The following is a 21,955-nucleotide window of genomic DNA, read 5'->3' on the forward strand; positions in this document are numbered from 1 at the left end:
AGCATGATCATTATATGAATGCCAAATCTTTTTTTAATTAGATCAAGTTAGTCATTACATTTTCTTATTAGTAACGTTTTACGAATCAATCGTTTTTATCACATTGTAATTTATATTTTTTTCCACACACGTAAAATGTAATGGCTATTTCATGCCGTTTTGAAAGCCAATACATAAAACAAAAATATTAAACTAAAAATATGAAAATTTAAAAACACAAATACGCGCATGTGTGCATGTGAGAGTATCATCGTACGAACATTATGATTACCTAAAACAAATTTGGCGTCGTGACATTTACTTTGATCCTTCTTGGATAATGCTCATATTTCTTTCTATGTTGTCAATGGCTATTTCTGCATGATGATCGCATAACATAAAATGGCTTCACACGCCAATGATATTTAAATAGTTTGTATGATGGACTAGCTTCAGTTATACGACTTGAATAAGAATGCATCTTTGACAAGTCATTGTATGTTTAGGCATACTGCAGGAAGATCGTAATACGGATATTAACTTTTCCAACAGCTCTCTTATTGTGCTCCCTTCGCTCACAAAAAAAAATCCTTTAATGCTGTTCTCCTACTTTACATAAAGATCGATTTGAAATTTCAAATCATGTTCTGAATATGAAATAGTTAAAATACATATAAAAAAATCGGCATCATAACGTTAAGCAAATGTATAAGACAAACTCTTTCTGAGAGAGAGATATTCTTGTAGAATATAAAATATATTTTACTTATATATAAATTAACAGTTAGATATACTGATTTTTTTAATCATTAGACATTATTATCGATATTTATGCATGTGAAAAAAGATAGTTACGATTTACTGTTTGTTCATAAATTGTTACATATCCGTAAGATCAACCTACAGCATAAACGTTACAAATTAAGACTGTTACTGGATTTCCTTAACATTATAGAAACCAGTTCCGCGTCGTATGATCATAAGTAATGTCAACGGTTCCATTCCTTTTTCAAAACGACAAGACACGATACAAAACATGTTTCGTGAAGTTTCTCATGGAAGACTTCCAGGTTTCGTTTACATCGGGAGGATCCGTATATAATAAAAATATGTATTATCTTAAAGAAGATTGATGCAGAAAAGATTCAGCAGCTGAATGATAAATCCGTATTTTTGCATACTTGTGAATTAAATAGTGATATTTCCACGAAGAAACTTGAAACATTCTTTGTAGTTGATGTATCCTACTATCGGGTTTCTGATGAGAGAATTGTAATTCCTTAAGCTTCAGTTGATGCTATAAGGGAACTTTTAGGCGTGTACGCTGTCGCATTCGGATCCAAATTCGACACGGTACACCCCGGACAGGGACTTTCAGTTGAACGTATTTTTGTTCCTGTTACTCTCACTTCACTATTTAAACGAAGCTTGGACGTCGCACAGGTTGGCGTTGGACCAAATGTATCTTGTGGCATCACAGCTAAATCTTGCGCTATTTTTGTTTTCAACATCTCGATTTCTTTTTCTTGAGATCTGATTAAGCCTGATTTAACAAAAAAATAATATGATATATTGCTAGTGCAACAAGAATGTGTAATATAATGTGTTTCTATTATTTTTGGCAAATGTTTACAAGTTCTTCGATTATATATTACAAATATTAATAAAATAAAAATATAATATAAACGAAAAAAAAAATATATATATATAACAATGCGGATAAAGCGTTGTTTCAATTATTTACCTTCTCGGATTTCTAATTGTCGCTTAACCTCGCCAAGTGCCGAAAACAGATCAAGTTTTATACGCGTTTCTGCGCTCAAGCTGTTTTCCAAATGTGCATTTTTATCTTGCAGCGCATTGATTGCAGAGAGTAGAATTTCACACTCTCTGTGGTTCTCTTTACATCGTACGGTATCGTTTTCCAATGCGTTACATCTGAATCAACATATAATATGTATACAATATTTACACATAATTTATTCTGCGTTGTGCAATTTAAAATCTAAAATAATTTTATACTTTAATGTTAATAAATTTATGTTTTTTTTACCTTTCTTCCTTTAATTTGAGTTCTCGGCGCAGATTTTTAAGGTCCTGTTCTATTTGAGATCTTCGATTTTTACACACGTCAGTGCATTCTTGCCTGATAAGCGGAGGTGGTGGTGGTGGAATTGCGGAACGCGCTTCTTCGGCAGCTCGTCGTGCTCTTCTTTCGGAGAGCAATGACGCTTCACATGCATTACGTTGCTTTCGTTCTTCTGCAATTCGCTTTTCCAACGATGACATTGTTTGCTTATCCAATTGACGTGCCGTCACTAGACCATGTAATCTATAATATTAAAATTTACATTACAGGATTTGTCTAATTTTTATTAAAATATATAATTCAGATAAGACTAATAAGTACATCAATGAATTAAAGAAAAGCCTTTAAGAGCCATCACAGGTTGTACGTGTATAAATTTATTATAAAACACACACGCACGCACGTACACGCCACATATGCGCGTTTTGATCTTCTATTTTAAATCCTCTTCAGTATAATATTAATATTAAATTTCGTAGAAAAATAACATAATCCTAAGTTCCGTCACAAATGTTAGTAAAAAAGTTAATATGGTCTTGTTGATTTAGTCACATATGACCATATTAACTCTTTTATTGATGTTTGTGATGGAACTTATTATAACTCTTAAAGGTGTATTTTTAATTCATTGATTTATTAAAATATCAAAATAAAAAGTTTCTGTCACCCTTTTCTCTGTATATTACATTTATAATACAAATTAAAATTTTTTTAATGTAATTTTATAAAAATAATTATAAAAAAAATTGTGGAATAAAGAAATAGATTCCTTAACATTTGAGAAGTTTATAAAGTGAAATTTTTTGTATTAAATAATAATCATATATACATATACATATTATTTACAATTATATATAATATAATTATTTATAATTAACTCTTTTTGATAATATAAACTATAATTTCACATCTTTTATGTATTATCAAGTTCAATTTTTAAAAAACTAAGAGTTACTGAATTTTGTATGTCCTACAAAATGTGATATTTTTGTTTTAATATTACTATATGTAGAAGAGAATGTAATGATTAATAATTCCATTATCTCTAGTATATACCAAATCATAAGAATATAAGATGAACATGATTAATAGTATAACAAATGTTTAATTCAACTAAAATTTCAACAAATTATTTACAAAATTTTATAATTTATGTAGATACATAAATCTATATAGACATTTTGTTCTGTTCAGATACTAACACAAACAGGAACAATAAAAAATATTTTCTTTTTAATGTATAAAATGAAAAAACAATAAAACAAAAGAATTCTCAATAAATTTTATAGATTATATTACTATATATGTTAACATTACACATACCTATAATTTATATGTTTTAAAATTAAAATTTAGAAAAATGAAGTTATAGTTGAAAATAATATTTTCAATATTATTTTAAAATATAAAATATACTAATTGAATAGATTCTTACACTTCTTATTCTTTTCTATATAAATTAATAGTAATGTTACAAAAATAATTTACAATTATTACATAATTCATAAAGTTATTAATTATTAAAAAAATGACTTACTTGCTTTGCAATTGGTCGTTATCGTGTTGGAGTTGTTGAATGTCACCCTTAGCTTGTCTCTCTCCATTGAGCAAGACATTGATTTGCGATCGTAATTCTTGTTCCATCTGCCGACTTGATTGCAAATCTGACTTCAAACGTTTTATGTCTGCCTCGAGCCTGCGACACACCAGTAACCTATTTCAACGACAAATCATGCTGAAGAAACTGACAGGAAGTCTACTAGATGGATACAAGACGGTACAGGATTTGTGAAGTACAAATACCACACAGATTTGTAATTTCAATCTATGCCTTTGAAAATATATTGGATTAGCAGAATTTCTATTAAAACTTATAATGTATTTACAAGAAAAATTCCTGTCGTATGAAATACCTTTGATAATAATCGTCTTGCTGTTTCTGTTGCTCCACTGTTATTTCACTCGTATTTTTAACCTGACGAGTCTTACGTTCCCGTTGGACATTAGTAGTAGACGATGAATCTCGATTTTCTTTCACGTTATTCCATTTTCCTGCTACCGAACCATTTGTTTGTGATTTTATTGTAGTATGTCCGCAACCCTTGATAGATTTATCCTTTTCTACCTCATTTATGTCAAAATCATTTACAGATCTGTTTTAAGAAATTGTATTGATGAGTATTTTACGTAAAATTAAAGTGTGACTAAGAAGAAATACACTTTCGAATATGAAATCGACCATACCCCACCCTTTCGATGAGTTGTATGTCACTGTGCGATACTGTACTGCCATTACTATGTATAAATTTCTTGTCGCTTTTATCCGACGGTGAATTATTTGATACATTATGTTTATTATGCTGCTCTTCCTGCTTTTCACTCTTGTCTAAAGATTTTCTATGAGTACTTTTAGTAGTAGCAGTTTGTGTTTGTGATGTGACCTGGCTACTAGTGTGTACTCCGCCATTTTGTACGTTTGTTTCTATGGAATTATTATTGCCCTCTAAAAGACCAAACAAAAACATTAAAATGCGTGTAATCATGGAAATTATAGCAATACTGTATTTACACAAAATAATAGTTGATAATAAATACAAGCTACCTCTGCTTTTTTCAGGACTTGGATTGTACTGTGGACTCAATTTGTGTGTTTGAGTTTTTACATTTTGCTCTAACGACGCAGTGACCTGCTGTGTCTGTGGCTGCATTTGCGATTGAATTTGCTGCATTGACATAGCTTGTTGCTCTAGAGGCAGTGCTTGCTGCAGTAATTGTAGATAGAACTCGTTCTCTTTAGCCACATCTTTTTGTTTTCTCTATCAAGAGCAAGAATCGAGATAAATATTATAATCATTATAAGTATCTTACTTATAGTCCAGATCTTCTTGTAATAAATCAATGTAAGATTGTTGAAGATTACTAACCTGCCTCATTCTGTAGCCTACATAGCTCTTGAAACCAAAGCCCAATGTAACTACAGGATAGCCAATGCTAGAAATACGCAATGCAGAAAACTTTATTTGGAGCAAATGGACGTAAATAGGTTATCCTACCAGATCTGTATACATCTAATAATATACACAAAGCATAATTTTTTAATGATATATTCATCTACAAAAACAAAGATAAAATTATTACCAATGTGCTGCAAACGGCCGACAGAGGTCTAGGTGAAATGGCATATGACGTAAGTCACGCAACCGCACTGCTGCTTCTATATATAGAAATAGTAGCCACAGCATCACAGTTGGTAGACACACTCCTTTATCTACATAAAATATGAATTTGGTTAATCTGTTACATCCATTAAAAACCAAGGGGGAAATTCTTAAAATTCTAATTCCTACAACCATGTCATGGACCAATATCAGTAGTAGAAGGAATCACATTTTAACAGGTGTACATTACATGTTTGTCCATATTTCAAATATATTTGTTTTCTACGTACCTGTATGCCAGACATATTGCACCCAAACATAAGTGCTGGCAGCAAAAAACAGCCAATGCACAGGAATAAAAAAGAAGCAAATCATGTCTGACGTAAGTGCAATACAAATAAAAAATACAGAGAAGGCCTAAAACAGAAAGAGAAAAGTAATTTACATATATGTGATAATGTCTGATTGCGTGATCTTAGTAATTGCGTAACACACTTTAACACTTACCAAGCCTTGATATTTAAAAGAATCGTAAACGCTTCGGAGGAGCAGCCAGAATGGCCATAAAAATTCAAAACGGAATTCCAAAATGAAGTCTGCCAAAATCACCATGGCCCATAGTAGAAGAAACTTTAGATAAAGCAAGGTACTGAAACACACGTAATTATTTTTAAATGTGCTGTTTGCTACATTTTGCTAGGTTACAATTCACAGTGACCGATACATCTGTATATGTTTCTAAATTTACTTTAATTTTTTGTAGTTCAACTGACATATACTTGTTCTTCAAATAAAATATATATTTGAACAAAAAATGAGAAAAAAGTTTTTAATGCAGTTCAAGGCAGCGACAAAAAAAAACAAATTATACTGACCTCTGCGAGCCATCTGTACTTTCTTTCAAAATATTCGATAAATATGTTTGAATCACATAAAATGAGATACCAAGGTATCTCTGGTGTTATCAAAAACACCAGAGAGCTTACATAACAAGATCTTACGCTCTCCAAACAGAAAAAGGGAACAAAAAAGAAAAGTTAGGCTATCACATCTGTTTTATTATTATCGTGATGTTTAGCCGCTTGTAGGCCATACATAGAGAGTCATTGGAACATGGGATGCTGCATATATGCGCTAAATATGTGTGAGGACCCACGTTTGAACAAGAGGCTACGGGACGAAGGAAAACGGGGAAAGCTCTGAGAACGAAGATGCGTATTATCCTTAGAACATTCGCAGGTAAATGTCAGGCGAGATGCGAACGGCGTCGATTCGGCGTCCGCGGTTGCTTCGACATTCGCGCGCGCGATCGTTGCCACTGCCGTCATCAACATTATGATGATAATCATAATTATCATGATCGTCATTATTATGGTCGTCGTTATCGTTGTCGTGACCTACAACACTCGCGTCTTTCCGCGAGGTGGGTAAGGGGGGACACGGCGCGGGGCGGTCGGGGAGGAGGGGGGAGGGAGGCCATTCCCCGACGTAGAGATGTACATACATAACGCGAATACGCATATGGCGGCGCGTGAGAAATTTACCTTCCGTAGATTCCCTCGGTGAGCTTGTTGCGTTTCAAGGGCCTCCGAAGCTTACCGCACTCGACATTTCTCCTCTTCATATTCCTCACGGCACCTTTCACCACCACCAGGCTAAGCGACGTTACTCGCGGCGCGCTACGGGGGGTAAACGGAAAAAAAGCGGCCGCGACGGCGAATATACTGGGCCTCACGGCTGCGCGCGGGGGTAACACACTCGCGTGCGAAAAAACTCGGGCTCGATCTCTCGCGCGCGCGACTTCTATCAGTCTCTTTTGTTGTCATTCGTCTGTGGACAGACTCGAGGTCTCACGGCGGTTTACCAAGCAGCTGATTGGTCCATTGCGGGACATGGCGCTTTAATCAGCGACGAGAAATCACCTGCCGATTGTATTAATCGCGCGGCGTCGCGCATCACCATCATCACCACCACTACTACCCACCGCTGTCGCCGCCGCCGTCGTCGTCGTCGCAGCAGCTGTCCTGCCTGCGTCGCGAAAAATCGCAAAGCGTTTATCACCTCTTGTTACAAAAGCGTGCGTCGCGTTCTTGCCGCTTGCCGGCTGATTTGTCTCTCGCTTTCTCTCTCCTCCTTCCACTCTCGCGATTTTCCGTCGCGCGACGCGATTTCAGGCTCTCTCTACGAACCTTTATCGATCGTAGATGTCTCCCGACCGTGCTGTGGTCGGTCCATCGGCTCGTTTCACTCGCGCTAACAGCGCTCCGCGCGCGCGACCTGGCAACACACGCTGTTCCGCTCTCTCCCCTCCATTTCCTCCCCTCCCGATCCACCCACCCACCAATTCACTCTCCTGTTCCCCCCCCCCCACTCTCTTTCCCTGGCGCCAAGTGGCTTCCTTCAACTTCCTCTCTCGTGTTTCTACGGGGAGACGTAGCTGCACCCGAGAAACCGTTACAGGACGATCGCACGTCGCCTCGCGATTACGAAATCGCGAGTTCACCGGCAGGTGCGACCATGTGCGACGTGAGACCAACCGACACCGGCCAGGGAAAAAACGGGACCGCTTTCCCGCGCCTTTGTCTCGGCCACGCTTTTCGTCCTCCTTTCCCCGTCACCGGAAATGAAAGAGGTTGTCGGCAAACGTCTTCCCGCCAAAAACACTCCTCGATTATCTAGAGTTCATTAAGGATGTTTTCCACCTGATTACACAAGTGTCGTTCTATCTTTGGCACTCTCTGAATGTCAAGAGAGATAGAACGACGGTTGTGTCAGATGGAAGGCATATCCTAGTTCAACCTCAGGTTGCATGGACGCGTCCTGTCGTTGTCAGGCTGGAGTCCCATGAGGCGTATTTGCCCGCGTATCGCGTAACCAATCAATAATCAGTAAAATGTGCTAAACCACAATAGCAGATTGCTTCTGATTGGTCACGTAGTTACGCGATACGCGGCAAATACGCTTCGTGTGACTCCAGGCACTTGCACTTTGCAGTCAGTCAGTTCTGGAGAACCATTCGACTGCGCTGGACGCGTTTCGGTTCGGATACTATTCTGAAGCCTTTTCTCCAATAGAGTTACAAGCTGTAAACCATAAGAAATTAACCAATCATAGTCGATTATTTTTGTCATATTCAACTGTGATTGACTTATTTCTTACGACTTGCAACTTGTGACCCTATTGTAGACCAGCATAATAGTATATTTTTGAAAGTGTTGAGCATATCTCTTGTTTGTTCTGCGAATTTAGATTCGTCGTTCGCCCCGATGCATGTTTATGCAGCATGTGATGACGTCGTAGACGCAGGTGTTATGGTATTTGGACCAATTTGAACGGGTTACACTCTTTTTACGTAAATTGCATCATCATTTTTCAATTTTGCAATCGATTGATAACTAAAAAATTGATCGAACTCATAAAACGTGATTTGACCGTATTAACTTCCTACAATTTTAGAAGGCGGGAGCTATTAATTAAAAAAAAAGAAGTCACTTGCAGCGGCTTATGTTAGTTATTATCAATTGCTGTTGTACGGTCCACTTGACGCTACAAATGCTTCGAAGCTTTTAATTGACCAATTACAAGAAAGAATTTTACTAATCGACTAATACAAAAAATGCATCGAAATATTTGTAGCATCAAATAGACCGCAGCCGTAATCCATTGTAGTACTTTGCAGTTGCTTAAGAGATCATAAAACTAGCGTATCTATAGTAGAAGTTCTATACAAAACAACATTAAGGACTGACATTCGATATATTTGATTCTTGGTATAAATATTTAATTATATTTCTTACAAGGGGACGCTCAAGCTAGTATATCACGGATTTGTTTGAAAAAAATTGAGGTGATACTTTGAGACAAAAAAATTTACACGTGTTTCGGCATTTTACTCCATAGAGCCCCGATTGGTCAAAAAAAATTAAAAACCAAACAAATTTCTGCGCTAGTGATTGCCAGTTTTGCTTGAAATTTTTCAATTCATTTTTACTTACAAAACTATTACTCGTATAAAAAAGTGATCTATACACTTTTTTCTAAAAAATTCTCAACTTTTCGAAAACATAAGGTGCGATAATAAGCTTGGGCCTATCTTATTTTTAATATAAAAATTAATTTTAATATATATCCGAAATACGAGTCATTTTTTAATATAAAAAAACGCGTTTTCGACTAGAAAAAATTAAAACATGTTATTTTTCGGAAGGTTGAGAATTTTGTAGACAAAAAATGTATATATCACTTTTTTGTACGAGTAATAAGGTTTTAATAGATATAAATAGTTTAAAATATATTATTTTTTACAGTAATATCATAATAAAGACATTTAATAATTAATGTTTTATTAATAGTTAAAAAAAGGTTTTAATAGATATAAATAGTTTAAGCTACCAACCGAGCCATACAGTGATGTGCTTTACGTTTACGAGATAAGGTACTTCAATCACTAGCGCAGAAATTTGTTTGGTTTTTAATTTGTTTTGACCAATCGGGGCTCTATGGAGTAAAATGCCGAAACACGTGTAAATTTTTTTGTCTCAAAGTATCAATTTTTTTCAAACAAATCCATGATATACTAGCTTGAGCGTCCCCTTGTTAGATATGTCATGGCTAATTTAACAGTTAAAAGGATATAATATGATTTTACTTTTTTCAGCAAGAAACAAGTATGATGCAGTGTAATACAGTAATAATTTTGTCTTTAACAACTATTTTGATAGATAACAAAAATGTACATAATAATGATTCATTGTGTTGTACTAGGCCTATACTAGCTAGACTTCTTTCACGGTTCATTTTTCCTTTTTTTAATTTTACATTGAAAAAAACAGAAAGCAGAAGAACTGTGCAAAAAGTTAGACTAAAAAGAACAAAGTTATTGTATCATCCTTATCTCTTGCTGAAAATCATTCAGTATCCTATGCAGGGCTGGATATATAACTATATTTGAAATACTTTTATTTAAAACATTTTATTTTTTACAAAATAAAACAATTTTTACAATAAAAGTATATTTTATATTTTATTGGTGCGTATAAAAGTATTACATATTTTGTATTTGAAATTGAAAAGTTGAAAGTTTCGTGTATTTTGTAATTTAAATAATAAGATTAATTGTCAGTTTTAGTATTTGAAATACAAAATACTTTCAATTTTTTATTAATATTGAAATATAAAATATACTTTTATATACTCCCTATGATATCTATATATATATATAAATATAAAATACAAAACATTTTCATGTGCTATGTTGAAAATATAAAACACTTATCTTAAGAATATGTTTTTCAAATAAAAAAGTATTTCAAATACTCAGGCCTGCCTATGTATACGTAGAACCAGAGAGTGGGAAAGCAGAGAGTAGAAGCAGAGGAGTGAGAAACTTCTCTGATAGATAGAATTCAATGTAACATGAGAAGTAGATATATTTTATCAAGTTAAAGCATATCTAATTTATATTCAATCATTTTAAATCAGAATAAAAAATATACATGGGCAGTTTAATAAGTCAGCGCTTTATTTATTTAATTTTTTAAACCAAAGTTAGTTTTATTTTTCAAGTAGTAATATCCAGTTAAAATCTTTACATTATGGTAATAACAATTTAAAATACATCGATATACGATGTAAACAAATATTGCCTTTCAATTAAGGAATGTTTACTAAATCGTATGTTATGAATATTTATAATGACACATGATATAACACTAATTACTCATCCTTACGTTCACCAATTATGTAAATAAGATAAAAAAAGTCACCCGCTTATAGTTCAGTGATTGTTAAGCTGATATATATGCATAGGAAAAGAAGAAGTCGACCACTTACGTATTTACGGTATAAAATAGACTTGGAAGTTCAGCAACGTGACATCGGACACGTAAGAATGGTCGGCTTTTTCACGGCACGTTACGCTTGATTATGCAAGTTCATCTGGATAAGCTTTTAACGTTTCCCATTCTAGGTATTTCGATATATAATTCGTAGAAGGAAGGCAGGTGTGTTACTTGATACTTGATGGTTGTTGCTTGCCAGCCACTTGACGCAACACGTTTCTCTGAAGTTTATCGCAGTGGAGGCCGGATTGAGGCGGATCAAGCTTGATTCAGTGATTGTAGTTCAGCGAAGATGAAAACCAAAAAGGATTTCCAAAATATGTTCAATCATAAGAACATGGTCTTCATTATGTGCTTTTCAATCATCATTTTTCTTTACATATTGGCCTTGAGGAATGCGCTGAATAACGAGAATGCGGTGGCCGCGACCATCTTCATTACATCCTTCTTTGGCATAATCTTCGTGCTGAGTGACTTAATACTACTCCTGTGGTATATACTAATCTCGTCTCTCATTTTCGGCCAGCAATCCAATGAGAGCTTCTATTCATTGACGAAATATCACTTCGAAATATCATTCAATCACGCGTTCAATCACTGGGTGATCATTATCATATTTACACTTGTATTTTTTATTATGAGTGTCATTACTCGCGAACACCCATTCAGCTACATCTGGAAATTCGGGCCCTATGTGTGCATACCGTTGATGATATTTTCCTTCTGTATTATCAGGACGCTCGAATATATGACACATTTGATGCCTGATCTCAATGATATGAGGGGTCTGGATTATGGCACAGGTATGGCGTATAGTTTCTATTACGGCTATCTGCGGCTTACACTACCATCCACCGAAACCGATAGAAAGGGCATAATTGAGAAAATCGAAAACTTCGAGGATTATCACAATGTTACATTTCCGGTACACAAGCTATTTCTTTTAATACCATCTTCTGGAAGCATTCCACCAAACTTAAAAGAAGCGTCCTATCAGTGGATGGAGAATGTACACGAGCTGGAGGAGGAGAAACGCAACCGGGCTGGGAATATAGGCAGGATATATCGCAATAATGCCTACAAGATATATCCTGGAGGAAGAAACTCGAAAAATAATCCAGTATATATAGTGGTGGAAGGTGCAACACCTTTGTTAACGTATTACGAAGTAGAGAAACACAATCATTCTGAATCTTTTGCATATAAACTATATAAAGATAAAATTATCGATAAATTTTATACTAAACTGCAAGAAATTTTGCAAAGCGACCCAGAAACCAGAAATTTGTGCGAATTAATTTATTATAACGATTTTGACGCGCAAGGAAAAAGAGTTAATGTTGCATCAATACTCTTGGAAAGAATATCACAAATAACAAAGTCTGCATAAATATTGAAAGAAATTAGGCGACAAATGTCCTAAATTGTGATAACTTTTACAAGCAAATACCTAAAATAGTGCACTGTGTCAGTATTGTATATCCTCTATTCTACATTTATACATATATACAATATAAAGATTGATATGAAATTTATCTACAGTGCAAAAGCGATGTAATGTATGTACTGCGTTTGAGAAATCCATTAATTTTCCAAAGAATCTTATATTAATATTATGTTTATAGAATTAAATTTATGTATAAAACGATCTTTTATTTATTTATTTATTTTAATTCTTGCCTTGCGACTTAGGATGACTTCCGGTCTACATGTGTTCTTAATATTGAATATTCTGTATACATACAATTTATATACCTGTATCTTGAATCAATGTTATATATACATATAATATTAAATAAAATAAAACGAAAATATATCACACATATCGAACATATTTCATATATAATACATATAACTGCTTGTATCTTTGGTATACTTTAAGACTGTCTATATAAACATTGTTTGGAACTACTCCGGAAACTATACTTAAACAATACTTTGATTTCTGATTTGTATACAATGTAACAATCTAGAAGGTGTTCTCGTTCTTGTCTGCTCTTTCCTTCTTTTTTGCTTCCTTTTTTGCCTTATCTATCCTCTTCATTATCTCCAGCCCTTTACCTTCTTCCTCTATAAATTCTTCCATCTACATTCCACTATTTGTCTCCTCGCACTCCTTGATGGATCATATTCTCCTCTGCAGCGTGACAAATTATGCACCTCCTTTCTTTGTCCTCTCTTCAGTGGTATAACGATCTTTAATGTACCAATTAAATTTGCTACAAAAGCGTATATGACGTACAATACTTTTGCAGTTTAAAAATCATGTTTAATCATTTTATTCGCTAATATTTCCATTTTTATTTTCTTATTTTAATTTTGTTTTAATCAGGGTTGAGTAGTACTAAATTAAAAAGTTGATTAATTTTAACTTAGTTACATTTTAGGCTCTCAACTTTTTAACTTTATTTAATTACATTTTATCGGTATCTATTAACTTTTTTTTCATTTTAAGTTAAATCTCAGATATAATGCGAAGTAATAACAATAGCTGCGTCTGTATACACTCACATGATCCGTGAATATATGGACGTACATGAACGTAGGCTTAAGTTATGTGTGGCCAAAGAACAAGTCTTAAATAAAACTGATGAGTTTTTTATATTTAATAATAAGACGCTGAACCAAAACCGAAATGAAAATACGATAACGCCATATTATTCAAATCTATTTATCGACTGATACGTTTCTACGAAAAAAGATTTCTCTAAATGTGCTTTTATTAAATATAACACGTCAATATTATTTTCGACTCACGTTAAACGGTTGTTCAATGCAGGACTCATTTTCGAAAATTTCGAAATGGCTTTACTGCTTAAATATAATAATTATATACGAACAAAATATTTAAACAGTATATATATATATATATATATATATATATGTATTTGTCATTTCCGTTGTTTTTAAGATTGATACCCTGAAATTATATGAAATAAAAAAACAAATTTTAACTTTTCAATTACTTTTTTTTATTAACTTTTAATTCAATTAATTTCATTATAAATTAACTTGTATCTTAAGTTAAATTTTCAAGGTTAACTTAGTAAAAAAAAAAAAGAGTTAACTTACCTAACACGGGTTTTCATAATGCTTTTTGAAAATAGTAGTGAAAGGTATTGTCACTATAAAATAGTAATAATAATTATATACGAACAAAATATTTAAACAGTATATATATATATATATATATATATATATGTATTTGTCATTTCCGTTGTTTTTAAGATTGATACCCTGAAATTATATGAAATAAAAAAACAAATTTTAACTTTTCAATTACTTTTTTTTATTAACTTTTAATTCAATTAATTTCATTATAAATTAACTTGTATCTTAAGTTAAATTTTCAAGGTTAACTTAGTAAAAAAAAAAAAGAGTTAACTTACCTAACACGGGTTTTCATAATGCTTTTTGAAAATAGTAGTGAAAGGTATTGTCACTATAAAATAGTCTTTTTTTTTTTTAGATAAATTTTTTTCGCAAGATTTTCAAAGTATTGTGATAGTTTAATGTTACATCAAAGCAGGAGCTTGACATTTTATAATTTTTTAAAATTTTGAACGATTTAAATAATTCTTTCAAATTCTAATTCTTTTAAAATAGAAGGCATAACATTTTATTATGTAATGTTTTTTTTTATATATATATAACTTGATTGGCCTTGAATTATATTTTTGCTCAAATATGTAGTTATAAGTGATACTTATTGCCTGATATAATTATCAAATAGTACTTCTTAATTACTTCTGTATATAATAATAAAGTAAAATGCATATATGTATAAAATGTATGTATCATTTATTCATAAATACAGGTTCCTTACAAAACACATTACAAAGCAATATTGACCATTTTTTAAAGGAAGACATAACAGATCACTAATGTTTCATTAGTACCTTCACACTCATGGTCGTTCTTTATATGCAAATATATCATACGTATAACATTGGTCAAGAACTAGCGTCGAGAATAAAATGATTTGTATATAATATATATAATAATATATGAATAAGAAATGGCCTTTCATCAAGGAGAAAATCTTTTTATAAGATTCACAATTCTTAATAAGACCACTGGTATAAGGCACAGGATTAAAGCGTATTAGCCATGTACTCTCCACTCTGTGCGATCGTCGTTGGACTGATTGACCATATTTTTGAGCATGGCTACGAACACATTTCAATCATAAACAACAGCACGTTGTATTTGTCTCACATATCCATTTCAAATTGCTCCGCGGATTCCTCGATCATCACAGAGTCTGTAATTATTATATATCGTCATTAATGTAAAATATTTCCTTAATAATGCATATTTGTTCATCCTATACTTTTTAGTAAAAAGAAACAGGAATCACACATAAGAAATATCGATTTAGAAAAGCAGACTGACCTTTATTAGTATTTTTTGCGGGATCTTTCGTGATAACCGGAGTGTTCCCCTTCAACAATTCAGACGGTATGGTCAGCGGGTTGCGTGGTGGCGTTCGTGATATCGGAGAGTTCCGCAAATTCATCAAAAACGCGCGTTCGTACACGATGCGAGTACCTGTGTGCAAAATGTGAAGATTTAATTATCTATATAGAATCTCTGTGATTATAACGAAACTTGTTTACTCCTTTTAGGTATGTATTAAATTTTCATTATGTAAAGTATTCTTGAATATTAAATTGATTGAGAGAATGGCTAGAAAAACATACATACATAAACAAGTATTTTGTATTTCTTGCGACGCAATTTGTATTCTTATATTTTTATACAAGTTTGAAGCCGTATTCTTGCGATTAAAAGTTATCTGATAAGACTACAACATTTATGACTGTTGGACAAAGTTAAAATTGGTTTTGTCATAATCTGACATAATCGTAATTTTACGGTTGCCGAGAGTTTGACAAAAGAGATTTCGATCTTTATGTTTCAGGCAATAATTTTTTTTTTAGTCCAGAAGAATGTAAATAAAAAATTTGATTACAATAGAATGGAACAATGAACTGATTTTCGAAAAAAAAAATTTGATACGGTGGAATGACGATTACACACAGAAACGACACAATGGTCCAACAGTTATACGAAAAGCGATGTACGCTGTCTATTTATACAAATGTATTTCTGTGCGGACACCTACCTAACTTGAAAGGAGTGTAAGGGTCGGCGAGGATGCTAAATCAAACATAATCGTAGACGAAATAAAGTCAAACCGAGAGACGTTAGAATTTCTTTGTATAAGTCACGTCGATTTTAATTCGTATAACACGAATCTTTCATTCTTTTTTTACAAACTGTCTCGTTTTTTTTTATAGCACAAGATGAAATAAATGTATACTTAAAGAAGCTTGATTAAAATTTATTTGACAAAATCTTTATTCAAGAATAATCATAATGTAAATATACACAAAGAAGAAGATCGTATCTATTAACTTAGAAGTCGACTCGACTAGATCAGAAACCACATGAATGAACAATCAATTTTCTTCGAAGAGTGCCTAGCGTCTTTTTTTCTTTTTATTCGGCCAAATCGTTCACCAATCTGAATGACAATAGTAATGATAAAGAAAAAATTCATCACAGTTTCGCAACGGTTCCATAGGAACACGCGTCCATCTGCGAAACGACTGTCTATTAACCGTCATTGTTTACGCGCCGAGATTTTATGCGAGATTTACGAAGCGCGCTCACTGTCGCGGCTAAAGTTATCTCGAAGGTCCAGTCGTTTTCACGCTATGTACCCTTGTTTTTCAGATCGCCGTGACTTTCTGCGCGCCGCGCTGGCGTGGCGCGAGCGATAAACATTTACACGCGTCACCGATTACGCATCAGGCGACGTTGGTATGTATCGCGCGCGCATGCATTAATTCGGCCTTGGCTGTTTAACGCCCCAGGAAACATTACGGGGCGAAGAACAATAGCGTTCTGAGTGCATGCGACCTGATTTTAATTACCTGATTTGCGAATTCACCGACAATTTCGCTACCGAGTTTCGCTTGAATCATGATAAAAGAAAAAAAAAAGGAAATAGAAGAAGCAGCTAACTGCTTATCACACTGGAACTCGTGAATTCTATCTACTATATTTCGGTCAGATTTTTTATTCATACGATTTTCGCGTCTGGATATTTTTTATTCACATCAGAGACCAAGATTTTTTTGAGATTTTTAGAAAATAGGACCAGAAAAGTGATTACTTTATCGACACTTCCATGTTGTACATTTATAGTATTTACACCACAGTTTGTGATCTACAAAATATTTTTTTTTATCCAGGACTTGTCGACTGCTCTAATTAAATAGGTATAAATCGAGTAGCTCTCGGAGAGAACGATTTATCATTACAAATAAAAATATTAATATAAACATCTGTGGAAAGATTAGATTACGGTTTTCATAATAGACTTAAGAAAAAGAACAATATTGTTATATTGATTGTTATATCAACAATCGAACTCTTTGTTAAGAATAAGATAAATAGAGCGGAATTATCAGTAAAGATATCCAATAACAATATATCATCTTTAAAAGTCTTATCTGACTTGTGTGACAATTTTTCCAATCAAATAATAAATCATTCAAACTCATTCGACCGTATTAAAAATTTAAAACTGGTGCAATTTTTTTGTACAATTAAAAAAATTTTTGCTGTTAGATACCTTGAACCTCAAGAGCAAGGTTTTGTTAAAGACCACTTGGAACGTTATCTGATAAGTGAACTGCAGTTGTTGTCAATATGATTAATAACTAAAAGTGGTATTACTCATCGTTTAGGAAGCTAATGTGTGTACATGTGGAAAAAACCAGTTCGAAATTGGCAAAAGAATCCGCAAATCGAAGAAAAAATATATAGCAGGACACCTAATATAACTTCAATCCGCATTTTTTTATAACATATTTATTTCGCGACTCGCCTTCTCTTTGCTTGTGATCGAAGTGACGCGCATATAAAGAAGTGTAAACATCAACGTGATAAGTTATCCTTTTATCGTTCGCTATAAACGCAATAAGTAGAATCAACATTCAATATCGCACGTTCAATGTCGAGTTTGGCGATCTGAACTTCAGCCTTAATAAGTTTAACCCTTCAAGAAATAGCATGAGGATCTGCGGCTTCGTAATTTGAATCACATTCGTTTTATCTCTATTACTTTAATAAATCATTTCTTTCTTGAGAGGAAAAAATCTATTTTTTAGTTTTGTACAAAAGAGCCTATTCTTCCTTCTTTTTTCCCTCCAGAAAATAAAAGTACAGAATTCTTTTAGTGATAGCTAAAAAAATTAACAAGTATTTGGAGGAAAAACACACACGTTAAAAACAAGAGTTAAATTCTATGGATTTATATAATTAACATTATATAAATCATTATAAAAACATTATATAAAACATGCTGTTATCTTTCCTCATAACATATGCAGTTATAACTTATAAGAACTTATCAATATAAATTATAAAACATCTACATTGTATGTAAATTTTATAATAAAGTAACAATTTGATAATAATTGTAAATAATGTTAAACATTGTAAATAATATTAATATGATAGAAGTAGTAAAAGTTGCGATAGGTGGATAAGCTATACGTATGATATGAAAAGTAGGTACGTAAACTAATGTAGATATGCTAATTGAAAGTTGTAGTTAGCCTTTATTTTATAAGGTATGGATAAATGTATATGAGTAAGACATTTGTAAATAAAGTCCTTTCTTGGCAATGAGCAAGAGTAATAAACTATTTATAAAATATTTAAATGAATATATCAATGTACACCATATGTAACGTTAATACATAAATTATAACGTACACGTATTATTGTATAATACATTATATAATAAATATAATAAAATTATATAATATATTAACAGGATATATTAATTATTTAACTAACAGATAATATAAAAGAGGGGATACTCAAAGGTCATTAGAGAGTGCTTTCTATTTAGTTTAGTACCACAAATCGACACAAGCTTCATTCTATCCTTCTTAATTCAATCAGTAACAGAGATTGAACGACACTTTTGTCGAATTGTGTCACCGAAGCATCTGGAAGCATTCAGAGGCCCTCAACTAAATGATCAGCCGGACATCGCTCCGCATGTCGAGCATGGATTAACGTCAAGGTCGCGTATTATCGCGAACTGATAATCGACCGGCTACTTCAATACGATATAAATTCGCGTGCGACAAAAGTGTCGGATATTTTCCACGCAACCGAACGATCAAACAGACCTATGCCAAAACAGGATTACGTAACTGTTTGTTATCGAGTCGCACTCACGCGTATGCGTATGTAGAAATGTACATACGTGCGCTCCGGGAGAAAGAGAAAGATACAATCGCGTTGTGCGTAAATATCAATGGCCTTGACGGCGCTTTGCACGTGCGCTTATTGTTTGATGAAATCGTAAATAATCGCACGCAATACAAAGGAAATCATGAGATCCTCGCGACAATTCGGGCATTCTTTTATTTTAGTGAACTCTGAAGATGGAGCTCTAAAAAAGAACCTTTTTTTTTTATTTCGTTTAACATTTATTCGCCAATCCCCATTATTAACTGAGCACCAGCTCGCAATGTGTGTCCTTAATAATTGTAAGGGAGGTATTCATAGTCCGTTCTTATTTTGAGATAGTCTTGAGTAATGCCTCTTAAGATGTTAATAGTTTTCCGATTGTGTTCGTGTGATATCTTAAGACTACTTAAGATGCGATTCCAAATATAAGATCCGATTATGAATGAAAAGAAAGCCACCCTCTGATTGATTTATAGCATCTTGAAACTGTACTTTAGACAGTCTCAAATGTAAAAATCAACTACAAATATCGTCTAAATGTATATTTTCCATAAGTTTTACAGAGAGCAGTCGATTTGAGGATTATTTCAAGATCGTCTTAAGTAATGTCTTAAGACACTAATACAGCCCTCTGTTGTAGTTTGTGATATCTTAAAACTACATTTAAAATGGTATTAAATATAAAATCAGAATAGATCAGTCTAAATTATTAATATCAGCCATAGTCTGAAATGATCCAGTAGTTTAGAATGCGCATGATGCGTATAATGCATCGTTCATCTTTGTGCTCACCAAATGTTAAACAAGGACAATTGATGTATCATGTGCGAAACTGAACGCACCTTAGAATGATCTAAAAGTCTTATTGTTAGAGACGTGAGCGAGTTAAGAAATGGAAGAGTCAAAAAGTTGGATACACTAACCTCCCGGCGTCGTGGAATAGAGCGTGCCTCCAGGGGTAGACGAATAATCAACCGGTAGCTGATTGGGATCATGAATAATAACCCTCTTGGATGGTATGCTTTGGCTCTGGGTGGCCTGTCTGGCAATAGGAGATGCCGACATCTCGTAGTTATGTCTTTTCTACCACGTGCGTTCTGCGCTGTGCGTCGATTTGGACACGGCTTTTTTTTCTCTCTGCCTCTCCTTCTTTCTTTCTTTCTTTCTCTTTTCTCACGTCCCCGTGAAGAAAATAAAGGCGAGAATAAGTCTTTTACCGAGATACTTGAGTGTGCAGCCAACCTTTTAAATGGAGGATAGAATGTCGTGCGATTCTACTTGTTTAATTGCTTGTTTGACTGAGTCAGGTTGAGATTGATTCGCACGTGGTTTTACAGAGTTCGTGATCACGATCTTAGTGCGCGTTGTCAATGCGACATAACCTACGAGACGAGACGGCGAGATAGAAGTTGCCTCAAGTTTACAGACAATAATAACGTAAGACAGCGTTCCAAGCCAAAAATCCAAATATATAACTTTGTTGAAGTCACGTGGTAGGGATAAATATTTGTAGTCCCAATTAGAGATCGCTGTTAAGATGGCGTTGTAAACAGTTGTGACAGAAGCAATGGGCACATTCAGCGGACTCACACTTGAGTGAGCGCTTGCTGTTATTGATGTATTCTTCTAGATCTAAAATTCTGCTTGGATGATCTAAAAGAATACACCAATAAGCGAGCTCTCTTTCACCTTCGCATTTATCATTTAGTTTTGACGACAGACGCGATTGGTCAATTCCAATGGACTAATCGTCGATTAAGTTAATCGGCGTTGGTGAAAGAGGCCCTAAGGACGGGTTCACACCTTGACGGAAAAGCGGAAAGCGGAAGAGCAGTAGCCAATCAGAACTCGCGCTGGTGGTCGACTTTCTGTTAATTTTTTCGACTTTTCCGCCAAGGTGTGAACCCGCCCTAAGACGTTAGTAATAAAGGCCGCAGTACAAACTCTTGTATAAAGCCTATGGGCCCTATGGCGAGAAACACACACTTTTGCATAACGCATAAAGCATGTGCATAAGGAATTTCATTGGCCCATTTTCTTATACATCGAGTCAGGGCCACTGTCACCAAGCTTCGATTAACTAATCGGCCTAATAACTTTGCAGGCTTCCAACTGAAGTTGATGTCGGAGCTGAGCTCACATTAATACTCCGACATCAGTTTCAGTTAGAAGCCTGCAAAGTTACTAGGCCGATTAGTTAATCGAAGCTTTGTGACATTGGCCCTCAATGGACCAATCAAATTCTTTATGTATATGGTTTATGCGTTATGCAAAAGTCTGTTTTCCCCGCTTATCGCACATGAAATGCATAATAAAGCATGGAGCATAACATAAAACTGTTGGACCAATGAGCATCTTATGTTAATCAATATGGCAACTTCATGCTGAATGCTTATTGGTCCAACAGTTTTATGTTATGCTCATGTTCTATTATAAGGCCGCAGCACACACTTTTGCATAACGCATAAACCATATACATAAAGAATTTGATTGGTCCATTGACTTATGCATATGAAAATGGGCCAATGAAATTCCTCGGGACAAGAGTAGAACCAATCACGAGATTCTCTAGAAACACGGAATGCTCGTTATTGGTTCTGCTTTCG

The 21,955-nt window shown here is 33.9% G+C and overlaps 3 protein-coding genes across 7 annotated transcripts; 1 reads left to right on the forward strand and 2 right to left on the reverse strand.

Moving 5' to 3' along the window:
- Window positions 1–1,192: 1,192 nt before the first annotated feature.
- On the reverse strand, window positions 1,193–7,183 carry LOC108776234 (macoilin-1). Its single transcript, XM_018542777.1, has 12 exons — window positions 6,771–7,183; window positions 5,734–5,875; window positions 5,517–5,643; window positions 5,207–5,336; window positions 4,993–5,059; window positions 4,671–4,884; window positions 4,313–4,571; window positions 3,982–4,221; window positions 3,606–3,782; window positions 2,033–2,311; window positions 1,724–1,917; window positions 1,193–1,522 (listed from the first exon to the last, which is right to left on the reverse strand). Exons 1-12 carry the CDS (start codon window positions 6,848–6,850, stop codon window positions 1,260–1,262), a joined length of 2,172 nt encoding a protein of 723 aa, XP_018398279.1. The 5' UTR covers window positions 6,851–7,183; the 3' UTR covers window positions 1,193–1,259.
- Sting (transmembrane protein sting) lies at window positions 6,223–12,524 on the forward strand. Of its 5 annotated transcripts, none has more exons than XM_018542778.1 (3): window positions 8,244–8,265; window positions 8,476–8,540; window positions 11,035–12,524. In XM_018542778.1, exon 3 carries the CDS (start codon window positions 11,359–11,361, stop codon window positions 12,454–12,456), a length of 1,098 nt encoding a protein of 365 aa, XP_018398280.1. In that variant the 5' UTR covers window positions 8,244–8,265; window positions 8,476–8,540; window positions 11,035–11,358; the 3' UTR covers window positions 12,457–12,524. The 5 variants fall into 5 exon arrangements, with proteins under 5 accessions (XP_018398282.1, XP_018398285.1, XP_018398280.1 ...); XM_018542782.1 differs by having other exon boundaries at window positions 11,802–12,524; XM_018542780.1 differs by lacking the exons at window positions 8,244–8,265; window positions 8,476–8,540 and adding an exon at window positions 6,223–6,465.
- Window positions 12,525–14,890: 2,366 nt separating this feature from the next.
- Thor (eukaryotic translation initiation factor 4E binding protein thor) lies at window positions 14,891–20,821 on the reverse strand. The gene is made up of 3 exons (XM_018542738.1): window positions 20,273–20,821; window positions 15,462–15,617; window positions 14,891–15,330 (listed from the first exon to the last, which is right to left on the reverse strand). The coding sequence occupies exons 1-3, from the start codon at window positions 20,412–20,414 to the stop codon at window positions 15,281–15,283; spliced, it is 348 nt and encodes a 115-aa protein (XP_018398240.1). The 5' UTR covers window positions 20,415–20,821; the 3' UTR covers window positions 14,891–15,280.
- Between the last annotated feature and the right edge of the window lie 1,134 nt (window positions 20,822–21,955).

Source organism: Cyphomyrmex costatus, unplaced genomic scaffold, assembly GCF_001594065.2.
Source record: "Cyphomyrmex costatus isolate MS0001 unplaced genomic scaffold, Ccosl1.0 scaffold344, whole genome shotgun sequence".
NCBI lineage: Eukaryota > Metazoa > Arthropoda > Insecta > Hymenoptera > Formicidae > Cyphomyrmex > Cyphomyrmex costatus.

Bases quoted from the DNA above. Each gene is read 5' to 3' on its own strand.
- LOC108776234 (XM_018542777.1), bottom strand. From the start codon at position 6,850: ATGAAGAGGAGAAATGTCGAGTGCGGTAAGCTTCGGAGGCCCTTGAAA. The intron at 4,572-4,670 runs GTAGCTTGTATT...TTGGTCTTTTAG, and splicing joins AAGTCCTGAAAAAAGCAGAG to AGGGCAATAATAATTCCATA. The intron at 1,523-1,723 runs GTAAATAATTGA...TTGTTAAATCAG, and splicing joins ACAATTAGAAATCCGAGAAG to GCTTAATCAGATCTCAAGAA.
- Sting (XM_018542780.1), top strand. From the start codon at position 11,359: ATGAAAACCAAAAAGGATTTCCAAAATATGTTCAATCATAAGAACATG.
- Thor (XM_018542738.1), bottom strand. From the start codon at position 20,414: ATGTCGGCATCTCCTATTGCCAGACAGGCCACCCAGAGCCAAAGCATA. The intron at 15,618-20,272 runs GTTAGTGTATCC...TTTTGCACACAG, and splicing joins CTATTCCACGACGCCGGGAG to GTACTCGCATCGTGTACGAA. The intron at 15,331-15,461 runs GTCAGTCTGCTT...TAATAATTACAG, and splicing joins CGCAAAAAATACTAATAAAG to ACTCTGTGATGATCGAGGAA.